Below are 21339 nucleotides of genomic sequence, written 5' to 3' on the forward strand. Positions count from 1 at the left end.
ACATCTTTTTATTATCTGTTGTTATCAATGTTTGGGTCTTAGTGTACATCTTTTTAGTATCTGTTGTTATCAATGTTTTGTCTTGAATGTAACTCTTTTTATTATCTGTTTTTAACAATGTTTGGGTCTTAGTGTACATCTTTTTAGTATCTGTTTTTATCAATGTTTGGGTCTTAGTGTACATCTTTTTAGTATCTGTTGTTATCAATGTTTTGTCTTGAATGTCACTCTTTTTAGTATCTGTTTTTATTAATGTTTGAGTTTTGAGTGTACGTCTTTTTAGTATCTGTTTTTTTATAAATATTTAAGTCTTGGATGTAAGTCTTTTTAATATCTGTTTTTGTCAATGTTTGAGTCTTGGATGTAAGTCCTTTTAATATCTGTTTTTTATAAATGTTTGAGTCTGGAATGTAAGTCTTTTTGATATCTGTTTTTATCAATGTTTGGGTCTTAGTGTACATCTTTTTAGTATCTGTTTTTATCAATGTTTGGGTCTTAGTGTACATCTTTTTAGTATCTGTTGTTATCAATGTTTTGTCTTGAATGTCACTCTTTTTAGTATCTGTTTTTATTAATGTTTGAGTTTTGAGTGTACGTCTTTTTAGTATCTATTTTTTTTATAAATCTTTTTAATAACTGTTTTTGTTAATGTTTGAGTCTTGGGTGTAAGTCCTTTTAATATCTGTTTTTTATAAATGTTTGAGTCTGGAATGTAAGTCTATTTGATATCTGATATTATCAATGTTTGAGTCTTAGATGTACCTCTTTTAAGTGTCTTTATTTATCAATTTATTAACTACTATCATTCTAAAGGATGCCTTCTATGTATTCATTAATGTTTTGATACTGGAAACTTTTTAATAATAAATATCAATGAAATGAGAGTCATACATTTTTTTTTAAATGACTACAGAAACCCTGTTTGCCACTCCGTCATGGTAATTTTGCCTTTTACTGACGTGTTTTCTCAACCCTGCGATATTTAGAATGTGTTAGAAATAAGCAATGTGCGCCTTGAAATCTTTAATCACAAATACATTTGGCACATCCTCACTTGGTCACTAAATTGAAAAAATTGTCCTAAAAATGCCCTTGTATTTACATTTTGCATAATGTGTACTTATACACAAGGTGAAAACTATCTACTACAGATACTTGTCAAAAACAAGAAGATCACAGAGGCTAGAACATTTAATTTCACATTCAGGTATACACTCCGCCATAATAAAATTAACGGTACCAATTTTCTTGCACCATAAGTTGAGCACCACCCAATTTAATTTAGAAATAATTATTTTTTTAATTACTTTTTTTTATGAAAAAAATAATATATATTAAACCTGTAAACAATAGGTAACATTTTGATACAGGTAAAATGTCAATCGATTACATTTTGATTGTTCAAAACCAGTTTTAACAACCTGTCTTTTGTGTTTTTCGCGTAACTGTTTTTGACTAAACACAAATGATTTTAGCACGTGCATTTCGCACTTGAATTAGCAATTGATATCAAACTTTTAAGATGGCAAGACGAAAACTGAGTATTGCGGAACGCTGGCAAGTTGTAGGTATGGCAAATACAGGTCTAAGTTGCCGTAGAATAGCGGTCCATTTTGGTGTTAACCACACTGTGATTATCAGGCTCGTGCAGAGATACCGACAGACAGGGTCAGTTGAAGACCGCCCTAGAGCAGGCAGACCACGTAAAACTACTCCCAGAGAAGACACAAATCTTTCCCGGCAAGCAAGATTGAAACCTTTCTCGTCTGCTGATCAGCGTCGTAGACTTTGACCTATTGGGGTATAGTAAGTGTGCGTACTGTGATACGTAGGTTGCATATTTCCGTCTAAGGGCTCGGAGGCCAATAAAGCGCCCGGAATTAATTTTAAGACACCGTAGAGCAAGACAACAGTGGGCTAGGAACCATCGCCGATGGACTTTACGCAGCTGGAGAAGAATTCACTGGTCCGATGAAAGTCGTTTATAAACGACGACAGAACACGTGTTTGGAGGGAAAGAAACACCGCATATCGAACAAACAAATCATACTTTAAATTTTTAACATATCTCGTAGCTAATGCCCTTTTAAAGAAACACCAGTAATACATAGATTACGATCATTGAAATCCAATGCCGTCAATATAACGTAACTATAAACAAATGTCACAAAAGAGGGAGGTTCAACTATCTTTGAAAATGCATATACTAAGTTCGGAATATGACAATTGTTTTTCACTCGTTCCATTGGTTTAAAACGTATGATTTGCTACTTTTTTATTTATTTATTTTACTACTTTTGCTCAAGCCTACAATTTAATCAGTTTCGTGTCACCGTCGTGTTATTAATGTTCGATGCGAACGTGTGTATTTGAATGAAAGCCATTGTTTCCTTAAGATGCCTTTAACAAACTTTGTATTTGCACGTCTTATTCCATATAATCGTATTTGGAAACAATCTATATTAGTATGTCTATTAACAAATGTAAAGCAAGTGATATTAGCCCATTCGACGCAGTTGGTCTCGCTCCGTTTTAGCACTTGCAGTATCCTGGTAAATTCCATTGGTTTGGGATTTAAAAACGGATTTGAGTTTACAGGTTCTTGAACTAATGCTGCTTCTTAGAATTCCTTGTGCTATTAGTCATCACTTTTGAGTATATACGAGATTTATATTCATATCCTTCAGGGCTAGAAAGTTTGGCATTCTTTTAATATTTTAGTAGTTAAAATAACCTCTAAACTCTTACCACCTCTTTTTCTTGCCTTCTTACAAATCGAAGTATTTTTATGAACCAATACGTATGGTATGGAGATATGGCCAAAGCCTTCACTAGCAGTTTTTCAATCAATGCCAAATGCAAAAAAGTTGAACATGATCAAGGTGGTAAACCCCATATTTATGCATGAAGCATACTTACTATAGGTTTTTACAGTTAAGGAGATGTGTTATGATAGACAGAAACAATTAGTCATACATCGCATGATATTTTATAGTGATTGACAAAACATACACAACATTGAAAACTATGTCTAAGACTGTGGTAAGTACAAGTTCAATGGGATACAGATTTCTCCCGGTACAAATTGATATAGCGATAACCACTAAGAGAAATCTAAATTCTGATTTATACTAAGTAATAATCAGTCTAGGTCAATATTCGAATAGCTACTGGTAGGAAAAGAGATATTCATATGTGTAGTTTGTATATTCTTATTAACATTTGACACATACTGCGATTGATATGGTTGTAATAATATATGACTTTGTAATCTCATTCATCACTATTATCTTAATGTCATGTTTGCAAGCAATAAACATGTACTTGTGTTTCGTAAAAAAAATCACATCCTGTTTCTTCTTTATATTGAGTACAACATTTAGTTTGGTTTAGTTTATATAATAAGATGTATAATTCTGTCAGTTTTTCAAGTAATGCTATATGAAATAAACACCAAGATGTTCCAACTGCGTTTCATATTTCTTAATATTAATAAGATTATGTAAAAAAAACTGACTGTACAGTATAAAGCCTTAAATATATGGGTGATTCAACATGTAAGTGTTTCAAATGTTTGTAGATAAAAGAAAACGCCTTCACAAATTTTCAATGACAGCTGCCTGTTTGTTAGTTTCTACCAGCATTTTATCATAATAATAATTTTCTACATACTAATATCATGCCAGTACCAGGTCAGGTATTTCCATTTGTTTGATGTGTTTGGGATTGTTATTTTGTTATTTGATAAGCGATTTTTTAGTTTTGAATTTCCGTGGAGTTCAATATTTTTGTTATTTTATTTTTTATTTTGAATAAAGTGATAAGCTACGACTGTCAAACTACTTCTTTGAATGTAATAAAGACACCAGTAGTATACCGCTGTTCAAAACTCATAAATCTATGGACAAAAAACAAAATCGGGTAACAAACTAAAACTGAGGGAAACGCATTAAATATTAGAGGAGAACAACGACACAACATTATAATGCAACACACACAGCAACGGCCTAAGCATTAGACAAAATCAGATGAGAATAACCAATATAACATCAAAACCAAATACATGAATTTGGGATAGAAAATTACCGTGACACATCTTATAGTAATGTGAATCCACACTCAAATATAGGAGAAAACAAACGACACAACGGAAATTCAACGTAAAAATGTTACACCCACAGAAACAAACTATGATATAACAATGTCCATTTTCCTGACTTGGTACAGGACATTTTTAAAGAAAAAAATGGTGGGTTGAACCTGGTTTTGTGGCATGCCAAACCTCGCACTTTGATGGCATTGTTAAATATAACATTAAAATGACAACATAATAATACAGGACTACAATACAAATGAATAGGAGAACGTATTAGGCAAAGATACACATGAATAATAGATAACAAAAGGCATCAGGTTTAAAATTCAATACGCCAAAAACGCCCCTCGTCCACACAAGACTTACCAGTGTCTTGTATAAATAATCAAATGGACGTTTTTACGACATTCACTGCATTCACCACCCTCACACGGTCATATATATGTGAATACTAAAGAAGGACGAAAGATACCAAAGGGATAGTCCAACTCATCAATCGAAATTAAAAAAGAGGGACGAAAGATACCAAAGGGACAGTCAAACTCATAAATCTAAAACAAACTGACAACGCCATGGCTAAAAATGAAAAAGACAAACAAACAACAGCACACACGACACAACATAGAAAACTAAAAAATAAACAACACGAACCCCACCAAAAAACTAGGGGTAATCTCAGGTGCTCCGGAAGGGTAAGCAGATCCTGCTCCACATGCGGCACCCGTCGTGTTGCTTATGTGATAACAATCCGGTAAATAGTCTAATTCGGTAGGTCACATTCAGGAAAGGGAAGGGGATTGTAGTTACGACGTAAGGAACATATCCGATATCATTTGTGATACGGTTATTCCATAACGGTCAACCAACTCGTGATGGCGTCCGTAAAATTTACGAAACGATGATTTAAACTTCACCATTTGGAACTCTTGGTTTAATAGCTTCCTTGTGAGCAGCAACCCTCTATCAAGAAAATCATGATAGGAAATGCAAGCACGGGAATATCGTATCAATTGGGAGATATATACTCCGTATGCAGGTGCTGCTGGAATGTTGCTACTTAGAAATGGAAAGTTCACAATTGGAAAGCTGAAATCATCTCTTTTGTCGTAAAGTTTTGTTTTCAACCGACCCTCATTGTCAATTTCTAGATGTAAGTCAAGATATGAGGCCGACTTAACTGTATCTGTAGTATCCTTTATCTCTAGCTCGATTGGATAGATGCGGTCCACATAGTCACCACATTTTGAATTATTTAGTGAATGCACATCATCTATATAGCGAAAAGTAGAATTAAAGGATAGTGCTAACTTCTTATCTTTCTTCCTAAGAAACTGACAGCGCTAAAAATTAAAAAGACAAACAGACTAAAAATAGTACACATGACACAACATAGAAAACCTAAAAAAAAAAAAACGAACCCCACCAAAAACTCGAGGTGATCGCATATGCTACGGAAGGGTAAGCAGATCCTGCTCCACATGTGTCACCCTTCGTATCGCTTATGTGATCAGAAATACGGTAAATAGTCTAATTGGTAGGTCACATTCATGAAAGGCAAGGGGATTGTGGTTATGGCGTAAGGAACATATTCGATATCATTTGTGAAACGGTTATTCCATAACGGTCAACCAACTCGTGATGGCGTCCGTAAAATTTACGAAGGGATGATTTCAACTTAAGCATTTGGAACTCTTGGTTTAATAGCTTCCTTGTGAACAGCAACCCTCTATCAAGAAAATCATGATAGGAAATGCAAGTACGGGAATATCGTGACGCAACGTTAGATATTGCTACTTCCACGAAAAATAGCCCTAAGTAGTTTTTTGACGGGAACATTTTCTAAGATATGCTGAAATAAATATGTCAAGTAATATATGAAAATAAAGATTGCTTCTTGAATATTCACTTTACGATAGAAAAAGAATAAAAAAAAATAATATCATAGGCATCGGAAGACACAGATTATGAGAAAAAAACGTTTACTTAGTGTTGTCCCATGTAACAAACTGAAAACATAAATTGAACAATTCGCTAAATGTTCAAGCAACTCTTCGAAATTGTGCATAAACGTTCTACGACGTGATATATTTCAGTACTAGTTTACATGGCTGTCTCCATTTAACATTTGCATAGATATTTTTAAAAGAATATGATGAAATGAAATGTCTCAGGGTAAATATAGTCTGGAAACTTGAAATATTTCAGCCTAAAAAATACAATTTTGACATAAAATCTAGTGAATTTTTAAAATCGTTTTGTACTAAGTGTAAGCTTCAAAACCACAAATTATCAAACAATTTAGCTACATATTCAATTCAAAACAATAGGTTTTCAATGTCTTACTAAATGTCCGAGTTAAACTTTCATGCCTTCACAAAACTGTTATGGCCAAAAAACAGAAAATGGATTTCGTGAAGACTATTTGTCGTCTTTGAAAACTATACAAATAAAAAGTACTTTAAAAGCTGCAATTGATACACCAAATTGTATTTTGATTAAAGGTTATCTATAAAAAAAAATGCGAATTAATGAAAATGTCTTGCAAGTTTGTCCGTAAACATTATTTGATGTCGCAACAAGCGTTATATCCATATTCTAGGGATTGCATGAACTGCATTCGCGGGTTCCTTCCTCTGCTTACTGTAAAAATCTTGCTTTCAACAAAACGAAACGATGCAAAAATATTACAAAGAATGCTAATCTATAAGACCATCGAAAATTTAAAAAACTTCAGTATCATAACTATATGCCATTGTTTTGTTTCTTGGAAAACAGCTTTTAAGTTAATGAAATCCTATTCGTGTTGAATATATAATGCAGAAATATTCCACAAAATTAATGACAGTAAAATCTGTTATCCTATTTAAATTATAAAATCATATTGGATTGGAATCCCACCGCATTTATATATGTGTGTTATACTTTGCATTTTCCCAACAAGGAAAACATAAATAGTGCGTTGTTCCAATTTAATGTTATTTTTCTGTTACAACAAATGGTAGCAATATCTAACGTTGCGTCCGTATCAATTGGGAGATATATACAGGTTTCTAAATTTTGGTATTTAAATTTTTTGTTACTTTCCTAAAACAAATAAATATATTCTGTATATTAATTGTATGTATTTTTGAATAAATCATAAATACCAAAATCTATTTCATTTATATAATTTGTAATGATTAAACATTGAATAAAATATTTGTTTAGACATATAAAAACTGGTATAAAATAGGGGAAATAACAACTCATTAAAGTTAAATTGAACTTATGTTAACTGTAATATTAATGTGAACCACACACTAACTCGTTTATTATGGTTTACGAATCCACTACTTCTATTACATCAAGATTATTTTTTCACATGTTTTATGGCCTATTTTCTGTTTGACTCTGCGTATTTTCATTTTCCATAGGTCCAGAAAATAATGTAATGTCTACAATCAAAATGAGATGGAAGACATATGATTTTTCTTGGAATTCGTGTAAACCATTTAAGAAAAGTTGTTACTTCAAGTGATTGGAATTCTACTTCTGGCCAAATTTGGGGGAAATTTGTGACATTCCTCCGCCCATTTTTGCAATATTTTGTTACAAATAAATGCAGATTGTTAACATGGATATACCAATAAGATATTATATTTTACTTTTTTAACTACTGGATATAAATCTATGAAAGATTCTGATTACATACGTATGCACATATATGACACAAACATTATGCCTAATTGAGAAGAAAGCAATGTAAAGATAATGGTAAAATTTATGAGGGTAAATTTTAATATTGTTTATTGCTACCTTAAATGTAATGAAATATGAATAGATAGCTGTAGCACTCCATGTATGTTTAAACTTTAGATAAGAGCTGATAAATTCAACGGAAATGTATCCCAAAGTCAACAGTAGTATACCGCTGTTCAAAAGTTATAAATCGATTTAGCAAAAATAAATCCAAGTAATAAACTTTAATCTTGTTTTGTCATAAAAACCTGTTTAAGTGTTCATCATGTGTTTATCGTAATCACTGATTCATGAATGAATAAGAAGTAATGTCTGCAATATTGTTTGATCCACGTGAAATCTTATAATTAACCTTTCAATGTCCTTTTTGTAACATAAAACATATTTCTTCACAAATGGTTTAACAGTTCTCTACCAATTTTTTGTTGCAACTGTATTACAAGACAAAGCAATAGAAGTAAGGATGAACCTGCAATAAAAAAAGTAACGATATAAAACTCTGAAAATTAGAGACAATAATATATAAACATAAAGTGTTTTTTTTTACCTAAAAAACAATTGTCAGTAGAAAATCTAGCTCTAACACTGTTATTACTAGAATATATACCGCAAAACTAGGCAGTGTTGCCGTAGAAGTTAGAAATAAAATGTGCAGGTTCGCGCCACGCTCGGGAAGGAAGTTACGAATCAAATCTACTCTAACATCGTTAGGTTGATTTTCTAGGCACTTTATATATGTAGGACTCGAATCTATGGTGGGTTCAAAATCTATGGCAGATTCCTAATTTATGGCAAATGTGACGTCATGCCATTCCTAATCTATGGCAGATTATTTACAATCCTAATATATGACAAGTTTTGTTATTTCCTAATATTTTGCAGATTTTTGTTAGCTCCAAATTTATGGCAAATATTGTGCAAATTAAAACTAATGCATTAAATAAACGACCAATGACTTTCATTAAACAAGTGATCATGTTTGACAACGGGATCATGTCTATAAACAGATGTGTGAATAAACTCATAATAGATACCAGGAATACATTTTAATATTTACGCCAGACGCGCGTTTCGTCTACAAAAGACTAATCAGAGACACTTGAATCAAAAATGTTATAAGATGATAAATTAAGTACGAAGTTGAACAGCATTGAGGACCAAAAACTCATAAACGTTTTGCCAAATACAGCTAAGGTAATCTATTCCTGAGTCAGAAAAGCCTTAGTTTTTCAAAAATTCAAAGTTTTGTTAACAATTAATTTATAATTATGAACATATCAATGATAACTCAAGTCAACACAGAAGTGCTGACTACTGGGCTGGTGATACCCTCGGGGAAATAAATCTCCACCAGCAGAGGCATCGACCCAGTGGTTGCAAATAAACTCAAGATGTAACAAAACGGATCTTAATATTGATCTAATACTAAACAGGAAACAATAAAATTGCGACCAAGATAAATTGCGGCCAAGATATAATACCACAAACATGAGGTGCAAACACTGTGTACACCAGATCCGGATTTCGACAATAAATGTCTCTTCAGTTAGGTTAGATCGAAACGGTATTTTGAAGGCCATATGATTTATCTCAATTTAGGATAGACTCTTGAATTTAACTAGTCAAAAAAAAAAAGATGAACGGAACATATAAACCGGAGGGAAAATATGGTACAAGACTAAACGAAAAAATATAAACAAGTCTTAATGGAAAACTAAGTGTATATAAAACAGTAAGGCGTCATACATAATCATTCGGAGCAATTCATTCGTGATTTTGCCGTTGAAAAATCAGTTTATTGTTTGAGGACGATAACTTTGTTGTCAGAACGTTGGGCTTCACATTTCAACCTTCTTAAAATATAACTCTGAGTAATTCGCAGCGTTCTTCTTCTTCTTTCGGTTTTTAGTGGTCCATCATTGATCTGAAGATTATTTACTGTTTTGCGCAGCGTGGCATAACAGACATTAAATTTGAAGCGCGTATTTTTTTTAAATCAGATTTTATATATACTTATAATAAGTTAAATGCATTTATGGTAACATATGGTGTGAGCTGTTCTCTGAAAGTGTCGTCTGTAGTGAAAGCGACTGTATGGATTCGCAATACATTCCACTGTGTTATGGTATATGTTGTTTTTTTTTGGTTGAAATGTGTCTAAAGGTGCGGTTTCTACTGTCTGATGGTATGAGAATAGAAGATGGGTTTGTGAATTCACATTACTATAAGACGTGTCACGGTAATTTTCTATCCCAAATCCATGTATTTGGTGTTAATGTTATGTTGGTTATTCTCATCGGATTTTGTCTAATGCTTAGTCCGTTGCTGTGTGTGTTACATTTTAATGTTGTGTCGTTGTTCTCCTTTAATATTTAATGCGTTTCCCTCAGTTTTAGTTTGTTACTCCGATTTTGTTTACTGTTGCCTTTATTTTTGCTCCGATTGGATGTACTTTTTTGTAGAACATAATTAGTCCTGTGCTTTGTCTTTTTTCTTGCCAGTTTTATAAGTTTATCATGGCTGTGGGACTACTGATGTTATGATACCTGTTACAGACATATCTGGAAGCTCGCCTTTGGACCATTTCATAGATATGCCTGAGTTAGGATTTTTTAACAAAGCCCAAATATTTGTTGCCATTAGCTATGATGCTGTCTGTGTGCTTTGGCCTTTTTCATCATGAAAATCATGTGTTATTTGTGAGCGAGGCTGATTGGGAATATTTAACAACAAGATTTTGGTATCTTCAATTAACCTTTTTCTTTTAAAGTCGAGACTTTCTTGACATAATCCTGGTTCATCAGCTCTCTCTTCTCACACGACAAACGTTTTACAAAGTCTGTGTAGCAACTTCAAGCTCTTGGATATGTATATCCTTTTGCAGCCGACTTTTGTATATTGCTACATTGGTTTAAGAGATTGATAGTTTCAAAATAAAAATAGTCTCCTTTCATATTTATTTTAGCGGGGGCGACTGCTCAAATTGGAATCATCATATGAATTCAAAATGATTTGCCAGTATCACAACAGTATCTTTTAAAATGATAGTCGACATATTATTATTTTTTCCGCTATCCTACATTGTATATTTGTATTTATTTTTATAAAAAAAATATTCTTTACTGCTTTGAACACTTTAAGTATAGTTTTAATATGCTAATACACCACATAATATTATTAAAGCAGGGTGTAAGTGAAGATTTTGAATGCAGCCGTAAACATACTGATCAACGAATCAAGATTTCAATATGATATATCATATTGTATTGTATTGTGACTGAACATTAAACACACATATAAATAAATATGATGAAGACGTCATAAAAAAGTTGTTGTAGACGAAAACAAAACATTGACATACACACATTTTAATTGAGAAGCAGGAGATACATTTCTGTCTTTTGATTATATAAGACAATAATAAAACAAGTTGAATGCGATGTGACAATTGAATGTTTGCATACTGTTTTTGTTGTATATATGATACTTACTTTTGGTGCAGCACATTGTACCACTTGTACTATCTGTGCCATCTGTATTACCTGTAGTCTCACACGTAGTTGTTATAGTTTTATGAGGTGCTAAATCTTAAATAAAAGAACGAAAACTTTCAATAGCTGTTGTTATGCTCAGTTAAGAACGAGGTCAAAACATCTACTTTAACTATGATTAAAATATGTAAAATGGCACCTCCTACGGTATGTCCATTTACGCTTTATTATAATGGTCGCCCTATTTGTGTTATTTGGTAGTGATACATTTATTGATTTATCGCTAAGTAAGTTTATCCCTGACCGCGCATGTTTTTAAAAGTGTAGATAAATTTGATCTCTAATCGTCATATTTTGGCAAGGGCTACGGAACTTTTTAATTTGGAAAAACACATGAATATACGCCCTTTTTTACGATTCAAGCATGTAATTTCTAAATATCTTTGTTTTCGTGCCTCTTATTTTAAGCATGGCTCAATTTGGAGCAGGATATAATTACCCTTCCGGAGCACTTGATATCACCCCCCGTTTTTGGTTGGGTTCGTGCTTCTGTTGTACCCCTATTTGTGACACTTTTTTTTACTATCAATGCAATCAGATGAAAATACGGACAGCTAAAAGCCCCGTTTATTAACTTTTTGCAATGTTATCACTTACACTGATCCTTAAAGTAATGTAGGTTGAATCTATACACTTACTTGTATCTGTAAACTGAATAGTAGCATTTATATTGCACCCTTTCTTGATTCTGGCCTTACATGTGGCAGTAAATGTTTCTTTAGCTTCTTCATATGTCCAAAAATAACGCTTCCCGTCTTTTGAACATTGACATTCAAATAAACTACAAGGGCTGCCTTTATGAGTTAAGTAGCACTCTCCTTGGTAAAGACGAATATTATTTGCTGTTATGGAATTAACTAAAAACTGAACTGTTTTAGATGGTGGAGCTCTTTGCAAGCTGCAGTTGAATCTAACTGTTGTTCCACTTTTTTGCCCTTCAAAGGTTACAGCAATTGCTAATTGTAAAAAGAAGATTATTTGAAAAGTCTAAACGGTCTGAGTCTCGCGTGCTTCTCGTTAATATTTCATTGATTATGTTACTTGCAAAGTAAAATAACATAAAATCCAAACTCCTAGGAAAATTATGCACGGAAAGTCCCTAAGCAAATTACAAAATCATAAGCTCAATCACATCAAATGAAACAGTCATATTCCTGACTTGGTACAGACATTTTCTAAGTGTCGATAATTTGTGGTTAGTCAAAAATGATATCAAGTGCAGTTCTCTAAAGTTTGAAACAAAATGTTTTATATTATTTTGGTAAGCCAAGCGTAATGCATCTATATTACAAATACTTACATTCTTTGCTTTGCGCTTTCATTTTTGCAACTGCTGTTATCCCATGAGCACATGACAAATACACGATTAACTGTAATAGGATCATATATAGGACTAGATTCCTAAAAGAAATTTTCAAAAGAATTTACAAAAGTGTACATGCTGAAACGTCTCGCCTTCTTTACTAATCATTGATATAATGTCAATAGTCCTAAATACGACGCCTTATTACAACTGTCACATAAACTTAACATTAATCAAGAAAACTAAACATTGACTAATGAACCATGAAAATGTAGTATACTTTCAAATGTATTTCTCTCATGCAAAGCTCTGATTCCTTTCACTGATTTGGCTTTAATTTTTTGGACCTTTTGGATTATAGCTCCTCATCTTTTATATAAGCTTTGAATTTCAAATATTTTGGCAACAAGCATCACTGAAGAGACATGTATTGTCGAAATGCGCATCTGGTGCAGGAAATTGGTACCGTTAATGTTATTACTACCACTTGGTCGATGCCTCTGCTAGTGGACTGTTAGTCCCCGAGGGTATCACTAGCCCAGTAGCCAGTACTTCGGTACTGACATGAAAATACGGATTGTTTTGTGTTATTAAAATTTGCTGTTACAAATGTTTAAAATTATTATAAATTAAGGAATGTATCTCCCTCATGCAAAGCTCTGATTCCTTTCACGGATTTGGCTTTATTTGTTGGACCTTTTGGATTATAGCTTCTCATCTTTTATATTGGATTTCAAATATTTTGGCAACGAGCATCACTGAAGAGAAAACTAAACATTGACTAATGAACCATGAAAATGTAGTATACTTTCAAATGTATTTTCCTCATGCAAAGCTCTGATTCCTTTCACTGATTTGGCTTTAATTTTTTGGACCTTTTGGATTATAGCTCCTCATCTTTTATATAAGCTTTGGATTTCAAATATTTTGGCAACAAGTCCGTAAGCAAATTACAAAATCATAAGCTCAATCACATCAAATGAAACAGTCATATTCCTGACTTGGTACAGACATTTTCTAAGTGTCGATAATTTGTGGTTAGTCAAAAATGATATCAAGTGCAGTTCTCTAAAGTTTGAAACAAAATGTTTTATATTATTTTGGTAAGCCAAGCGTAATGCATCTATATTACAAATACTTACATTCTTTGCTTTGCGCTTTCATTTTTGCAACTGCTGTTATCCCATGAGCACATGACAAATACACGATTAACTGTAATAGGATCATATATAGGACTAGATTCCTAAAAGAAATTTTCAAAAGAATTTACAAAAGTGTACATGCTGAAATGTCTCGCCTTCTTTACAAATCATTGATATAATGTCAATAGTCCTAAATACGACGCCTTATTACAACTGTCACATAAACTTAACATTAATCAAGAAAACTAATCATTGACTAATGAACCATGAAAATGTAGTATACTTTCAAATGTATTTCCCTCATGCAAAGCTCTGATTCCTTTCACTGATTTGGCTTTAATTTTTTGGACCTTTTGGATTATAGCTCCTCATCTTTTATATGAGCTTTGGATTTCAAATATTTTGGCAACAAGCATCACTGAAGAGACATGTATTGTCGAAATGCGCATCTGGTGCAGGAAATTGGTACCGTTAATGTTATTACTACCACTTGGTCGATGCCTCTGCTAGTGGACTGTTAGTCCCCGAGGGTATCACTAGCCCAGTAGCCAGTACTTCGGTACTGACATGAAAATACGGATTGTTTTGTGTTATTAAAATTTGCTGTTACAAAATGTTTAAAATTATTATAAATTAAGGAATGTATCTCCCTCATGCAAAGCTCTGATTCCTTTCACGGATTTGGCTTTATTTGTTGGACCTTTTGGATTATAGCTTCTCATCTTTTATATTGGATTTCAAATATTTTGGCAACGAGCATCACTGAAGAGACATGTATTGTCGAAATGCATTAAATATAAGAGGAGAACAACGACACAACATTGAAATTTAACACACACAGAAAAAGTAAAAACAAAAATACTCCAAGGAAAATTAAAAAAGGAAAGTCCCCAATCAAATGGCAAAATCAAAAGTTCAAACACATCAAACGAATGGATAACAACTGTCATATTCCTGACTTGGTACAGACATTTTCTTATGTAGAAAATGGTGGATTGAACCTGGTTTTATAGCTAGCTAAACCTCTCACTTGTATGACAGTCGTATTAAACGAACTTACCATTAGACAAAATCCGACGAGAATAACAAATATAAAATTAAAACTAAATACATGAATCTGGGATAGAAAAGTACCGTGACACGTCTTATAATAATGTGAGTTCACACTTAAATATAGGAGGAAACAAACGACACAAAAGAAAAACAACCTTAAAATGTTACACACACAGAAACATATAACAATATAACAATGGCCATATTCCGGACTTGGTACAGGACATTTTTTGAAGAAAACAAATAGTGGGTTGAACCTGGTTTTGTGGCATGCAAAACCTCCTGCGTTAATGGCAATGTTAAATATAACATTAAAATGACAACACATCATTACAGGACTACAATACAAATAAATAAGAGAACATATTGGACAAAGAAACACACGAATAATAGCTAATAAAAAGGCACCAGGTTTAAAATCTAATATGCCAAAAGTGCGCCTCGTCCACACAAGACTTACTTGTCACGCAGATACAAAAGTTCGAAAGGCAAAACAGGTACAAAGTTGAACAGCAATGAACACCAAAAGTTGAAAAATGTGTGCCATATACGGGTAGCGTTTTCCGCTTGGGATAAGAACATCCTTAATATTTAGAATAATTCATACTTTATATACTTATTTACCAAGGTATGAAGAATCCAGGTACTCCACCTTCTAAAATATAAAGCTTTTAAGAAGTTAACTAAAGCCGCCATTGCCGCCGCCGGATCATTATCCTTATGTCGAGTTTTCTGCAACAAAAGTGGCAGGCTCGACATAATGTATGTTGTAAGCGAACCAATAATAGTTTATGTCAAATAATACATTGAAAAACATATATAAAAGACCTATTGCTGTTTATTTTTGTGTCAAACGGTCTCTTGTGTAGAGTTGTCTCATTGGCAGTCATAACACATCTTCTTATTTATATATAAAAAGACAGTGCAAAACGTTTTAAGTTTGTTTGAAAACATTTCTGAAATGATTAAAAGTCAATTATATCACACAAAATAGATAAACAGCAACCTATTCGCCATGCACATAAAATAATAAATTACAGATGACACGACAAGAGCACTTAATTCTACAAACCAACGAATGATCTAGCTATATATTTTAAAAAATATAAAATGACTGAATAAATAGTCAACGATTAATCTCACAGGGCGATGAATCATGTAATTTGATTCTGTACACCACTTAATATAATATATAACAAGTCAAAAAAGGTACAACATCACCATAAAATAAAAATGAACAAATATTAGATATTTCGGATAACAGATATCCATCTTCAATAATAGCACGATGTAAAATTTTAAAAAATAAATATATTTGTACCGGAAACAAATATTAATCGTGTCATAAAAGTATAATATATCTACCGAATAAGTTTTCAGCATTTATCAGACTTTTAACTTGACCTGTTGATATATTTGTAATGCTTTTTTGGTTTTTTACTGTTAATATGTATCTGGTCTATATTCCAGCTTTGATTGTTTGGAAGTACTACACTTTTTCGTACAATGAACATTAAAACTATTTTCTCCCTCCTTCAATGCTGCTCCGGCACCTTTATTTAAGAATTGAATGCTTCTTTTTGTAAATTTATTGGGGTGTAAAAGCGTTGACCGAAGTACATTTTGTAAGAAGCGCTTCATTCTAAAAAATGTACGCACGGTCAACGCTTTTACAACCCTATAAAGTTACAAAAAGAAGCATTCAATACTTATAATTACATTTTTTAGCTATGATCATGAAAACACGAATTTTATATATTTTATTATTCAATTCACTTGTGCACTTTATTGTTGGACCACGTGTTATCATGAGTGAAAAGTTGTATTGAGCATTGCACTGCTTACGGAATAACACGTGATGTGCAGTTAGCCAATCAGAATAAAATATTATAATGAAACATACATTTAATGTAATTATATGAATTTATATATTTTGTCCATTAATTTATTGCTTTTACATTCATAATCTTGTGTTTACGTTCGTCTGATTACCCCTTCTAAAGGGTATACGATACGGTTCACAGATACAAGATAATTTTCACCAAGTCAATTCTAATATGTTGTAAAACATATACCTTCATATGCTACTTTCAGAGATAAATTGGGTAGAAATTATAGACATTTACCAAAAGCTGTTTTTTTTTTACATTTCTATCCCTTGGATAGACATATCTTACTTTTTTGTTTCAAAAGATGAAAACACGCGGAATTCTGTAATAACATCTAGAAATCGTTCTTATTTTGGATAAAAAATCCTTTTAAGTTTTTTATTTTTATCAAAGTTGCATGAGTTTAGGGAAATAACGGTACTTGATTATATTTATCTAATTTTTAAAGAAATGTGTGGTTGACTTTTCATTAAAGCTGGTACTTATAATCATCATACGTTATCAAATCTAATGTCATTTTGAAATAGAGGTGTCCATGAACTAGTTTGACGTCGCGAAAATTTTTTTTTATGTTAGCAACATTATTACCTCCCCTGTAACTGCATTGTATACCCTTAAGGAGGATCGAGGGTAAAACATTTCGTTAAAATTTTAAACATTTATGTTTCATTACCAATTTTATTTATTACGTTATTATTTTTTTCATTATGATAGGGTAAAAAAAAAACTTTTGAAATGTTTATATCATTGAGAAAACTCCAAATTATCTCCCTTAATATCTTTCAACTCATTGGTGGCCTATACTTTTTATTATTTTTTTTAATCAACTTTACTTAAACTAAACAATTTAAAAATTAAATTGATAAAAGTAATTTAGTTTTTTTTTTATTTCAATCTTACCTCTATTTTTCCTATTCGTTCAACAGAAAAAAAACTTAACAAAAATGCATCCTTCTTTCTAAGGCAGATTAAGTGCTTAAATGAAAGTTGACGTCAATTTTTTAATTTTTATTTTCTGTTAGGTATATGATAAAGTTCATCTATAGAAAAAATAGCGAAATCCTACATTCAAAAAATATTTACAACCTCCAGCCCCCTTAATTCATTTCCAGACGTTGTTGACTTTTTGAATGTCTTAAATCTATAATTCATATTTTTCATGATTATTCTGCTTTTTTTTTTAACAAAATTTTTAAAATTTTAAGATTTTAAAAAAGGGAATTGGCATATTTTTGTACATAAATCATTTTACCGTTTATCTACTAATCATTTCAATGTTCTATTTTTATTTTTTTTTTAATTTAGAAATAACGAATCTACAAATTAAAAAAAGTTAAATCACAAAAATACTGAACTCCGAGGAAAACTTAAAACATGAATAACCTCATAGGTTGATATCTTTGGCGGAAGTACATGTGACACATCCTCATTCTTTCAATATCCAAGCTGTGGGAAGGTCGTGCTCCACGTGTTGTCGGCAAAGTAACTATATTCTTTAACTTTTACTTACATTTGCCTTTCTGGCAATATAGCCTTGGTGGCTTTAAGACCTTGGTGGTCATTTATATATGCCTTGGTGGTAAAAGACCTAGGTGGTCATTTATATATGCCTTGGTGGCAATAAACCTAGGTGGTCATTTTTATATGCCTTGGTGGCAATAGACCTAGGTGGTCATTTTTATGATTTTTTACATTTGCCTTGATGGCAACAATGAATAAAAAATACTAGCCTTGGGGGCGTCAAGACCTTGGTGGTCATTTATGTTCGCCTTGGCGGCTTCTTAATAGAACTAGATAGTAATGTTTGACCTTGGTGGCAAAATGTTTTGGGATTTAGACCTTAGGTAGTTATTATCAACCCAGGTGGTCAGAAATTTGTTATGCCGTGTGCCGGTTAAACGCAGGGCAAAGTGCTATCGCTATATAGAATATATGTGGAAGTGGGGGCTCTGGCCATTTTGGAAAATTGTAGTTGGAAGGAGAATAATAAATTGTGTATAGGGTAAACAGTTTCTTTTGTTACTTTTGACTGTGTTGTGGACTTTTCATTTATTTTTACATCGTACATACTGATAGAAATGCTATTTAAAGACTTTGTTTGAAAAGAATAGAATTATTGAGAAAGTGGAATAATTTAGTGTGACATGTCACTTGATATTCATGTTTTTTATCGGAGTGATGTGTATTGAATTATAAGGTGTCTTCGTCGAGGTCCGCGTTTAGCGGTCTGTTTGATTGTACATAGAATTGAATAGAATGTTTTTGTTTTCAGATGGTGTTACCTACAGCTTTGACAGGGTGACGAATGAAGGAGAATAATATGATATTGCACGATGATTCATGTCAATGAGTTCGAACAACCTTTTTAAAAGGAAAGGATTTTTTCTAATCAGAATATGGTGAGAACAAATTGCAATTGAGGTAATGTTTTGATTTCTGAAAATAGGAAAATAATAAATGGGGAAAATATTGATACTACAATAAATTATGTATGTCTGTGTTGAGAAAGGCAGAAGATGCCAATATGGCACGGTATATTTAAAAAACAAATCTGTGATGGAAGCAGCCTTATGTTCAAATGAACCTATTTAAAAGTAATGCTAATAATTTTTCCGTAATTTCATGATGTTTTCTATTGGGTGTATATTTAATTTCATTGATGTGTTGAAATATGTCACAAAAATCTTTTTGTCATGGGAGATTAAATAATGGTTGCAATATTTTTGTTTTGTTTTGTTTTATCTAAATTGATAAATAAATATAATGTTGAATGAATTTGTATACTAGTACAAATGTATACTTAAGTTTTATGTATGGTTGAATTTTTTAATTTAAATTTCAATGTCTACAGTTCGAGGGACACTGATTCCCTAGTTGTTTTCCACGTGGATTGTAGGCAAAGGAATTTTTCCTTTTCAAAGTGTGACTAATGCTGTCTTTAGTACAGATAAACAATTTGTTGTTGGTTAATATATTTTCAGCAGACATGTGAAGAATCGAGTGGAAATACAATTGTCAATGTTCCTGATTATGAAGTAAAGAGTGTGTTTGATTCAATAACAGTGAAAAAAGAGACAAGCCAGCATAGTTTACACTTGGAGGTTAAGTCCCTTTGCTTACAAGCTTTCCACATGCTGAAGATGTTATTAGAATAATGACAATGTTCATTTTGATATGAGTTCATTGCCTTAACTCAACTTTTAAAAGTCCGTATGTGGTCAAATTCATGAGAATTTATTGAATTATGAACGATTTATAAAGAACTGTTTACATGCATCTTTAAATGTTTAGAAGTGTTTTAAAGTAATTTTAAAAGGAATAATATTTAATAAAAGTGTTGAATTTGTTTTGAGTATTGGGAATACTATTCCTTGAGGGAAAGCCTTGCTAGTGGTGTATTTTGAGATTGGCCTGCAAATACGCTGTTATGGACTATAGAGTTTTCTATGCCCATAACTTAACATGAACTGGATGCAAGATTATATCAATCACTGAGGATATGTGTATAACCTCATTGGTTGATATCTTTGGCGGAAGTACATGTGACACATCCTCATTCTTTCAATATCCAAGTGGTGGTTGGTTTAAGGGCTATGTTTGGTCAGGCAATACATATTGCCTGTTTGGGTTGATGAGGTTCTTGATAAGTTTCCCTTCTCCTACCCATAAGTGCCAAAATGTGGATATGTTGGTTTTTTTTAATTTATATTTCAATATTGGTATTACATGTATGCATTTTGGGTTGAAGAGCACGAGACAACATTAGAAAAACATGAGCATTACCATGGGATCATGTTGACAAAACAAACCTTCGCTTTATCGATTTTCAAGGGAAAGGTCAATTAGGGCAAGTGTATTGGCATGTTTGTGTTTGCTTTTTCATTACAATGGTAAAAATAAGATTATATATCTCGGATGACAATAATGTTGATTATAATGCTTCATTTTATGAGCTCCAGAGTAGTTTTATAACTGAAAAACAACTGTGCACTATATCCAGTGAGCTCTTCTGCATTGCATTGTGCATGGTAGTCCACATTTTGGTTTCTGAAACGTTAAGATATTATCTTGTATTCGGTTCTTTCCTCTAGAGTTTTCTATGCCCATAACTTAACATGAACTGGGTGCAAGATTATATCAATCACTGAGGATATGTGTAGTTCATAATCAAATGACAAAATCACAAACATGTGAAACGAATGGATATCAATTGTCATACTCCTGATTTGGCACAGGCATTTTCTTTTGTAGAAAATGGTTGATTAAACCTACTGAGAGGATATAAAGTTGTATATCGGGTAAACATGTAATAAAATTTAGTCCGGCCGTGATTCTGTCTGTCCTTCAACACTCTATAGTATAAAATTATTTTAAGAAGATGTGACGTAACTGCAAATAGGACACCTATCCACCAAAATTATGTTGAAATTTACCGTAGAGCCTCAATAAGAAGCCAAACTAAAACGAACAAAACTAAAATTTTAGAAGGTAGTCAGTGTCATCTTTCGTTTTCATTTTTTCCCAATTACTCTTGCAAAAAGAGGAAGAGGAAAAACTAATTTCAATT

The 21339-nt window shown here is 32.3% G+C and overlaps 1 protein-coding gene and 1 long non-coding RNA gene across 2 annotated transcripts; one reads left to right on the forward strand and one right to left on the reverse strand.

Moving 5' to 3' along the window:
• Positions 1-7866: 7866 nt before the first annotated feature.
• On the reverse strand, positions 7867-12806 carry LOC139522273 (uncharacterized). Its single transcript, XM_071315826.1, has 4 exons — positions 12686-12806; positions 12024-12341; positions 11326-11421; positions 7867-8303 (listed from the first exon to the last, which is right to left on the reverse strand). Exons 1-4 carry the CDS (start codon positions 12768-12770, stop codon positions 8224-8226), a joined length of 579 nt encoding a protein of 192 aa, XP_071171927.1. The 5' UTR covers positions 12771-12806; the 3' UTR covers positions 7867-8223.
• Positions 12807-19101: 6295 nt separating this feature from the next.
• Positions 19102-20118, forward strand: LOC139522274 (uncharacterized). The gene is made up of 2 exons (XR_011664368.1): positions 19102-19171; positions 19754-20118. It is a non-coding gene; the product is annotated as an uncharacterized lncRNA (long non-coding RNA).
• The last annotated feature ends 1221 nt before the right edge of the window (positions 20119-21339 follow it).

Source organism: Mytilus edulis, chromosome 5 (assembly GCF_963676685.1).
Source record: "Mytilus edulis chromosome 5, xbMytEdul2.2, whole genome shotgun sequence".
Classification (NCBI taxonomy): Eukaryota; Metazoa; Mollusca; class Bivalvia; order Mytilida; family Mytilidae; genus Mytilus; species Mytilus edulis.

What these genes read in the sequence shown, in the direction of transcription:
- LOC139522273 (XM_071315826.1), bottom strand. Translation starts at nt 12,770, where the DNA reads ATGATCCTATTACAGTTAATCGTGTATTTGTCATGTGCTCATGGGATA. An exon ending in GAAAGCGCAAAGCAAAGAAT is followed by an intron (nt 12,342 to 12,685) that starts GTAAGTATTTGT and finishes TTTTACAATTAG; the next exon opens with CAATTGCTGTAACCTTTGAA. An exon ending in TATTCAGTTTACAGATACAA is followed by an intron (nt 11,422 to 12,023) that starts GTAAGTGTATAG and finishes CTTTTATTTAAG; the next exon opens with ATTTAGCACCTCATAAAACT.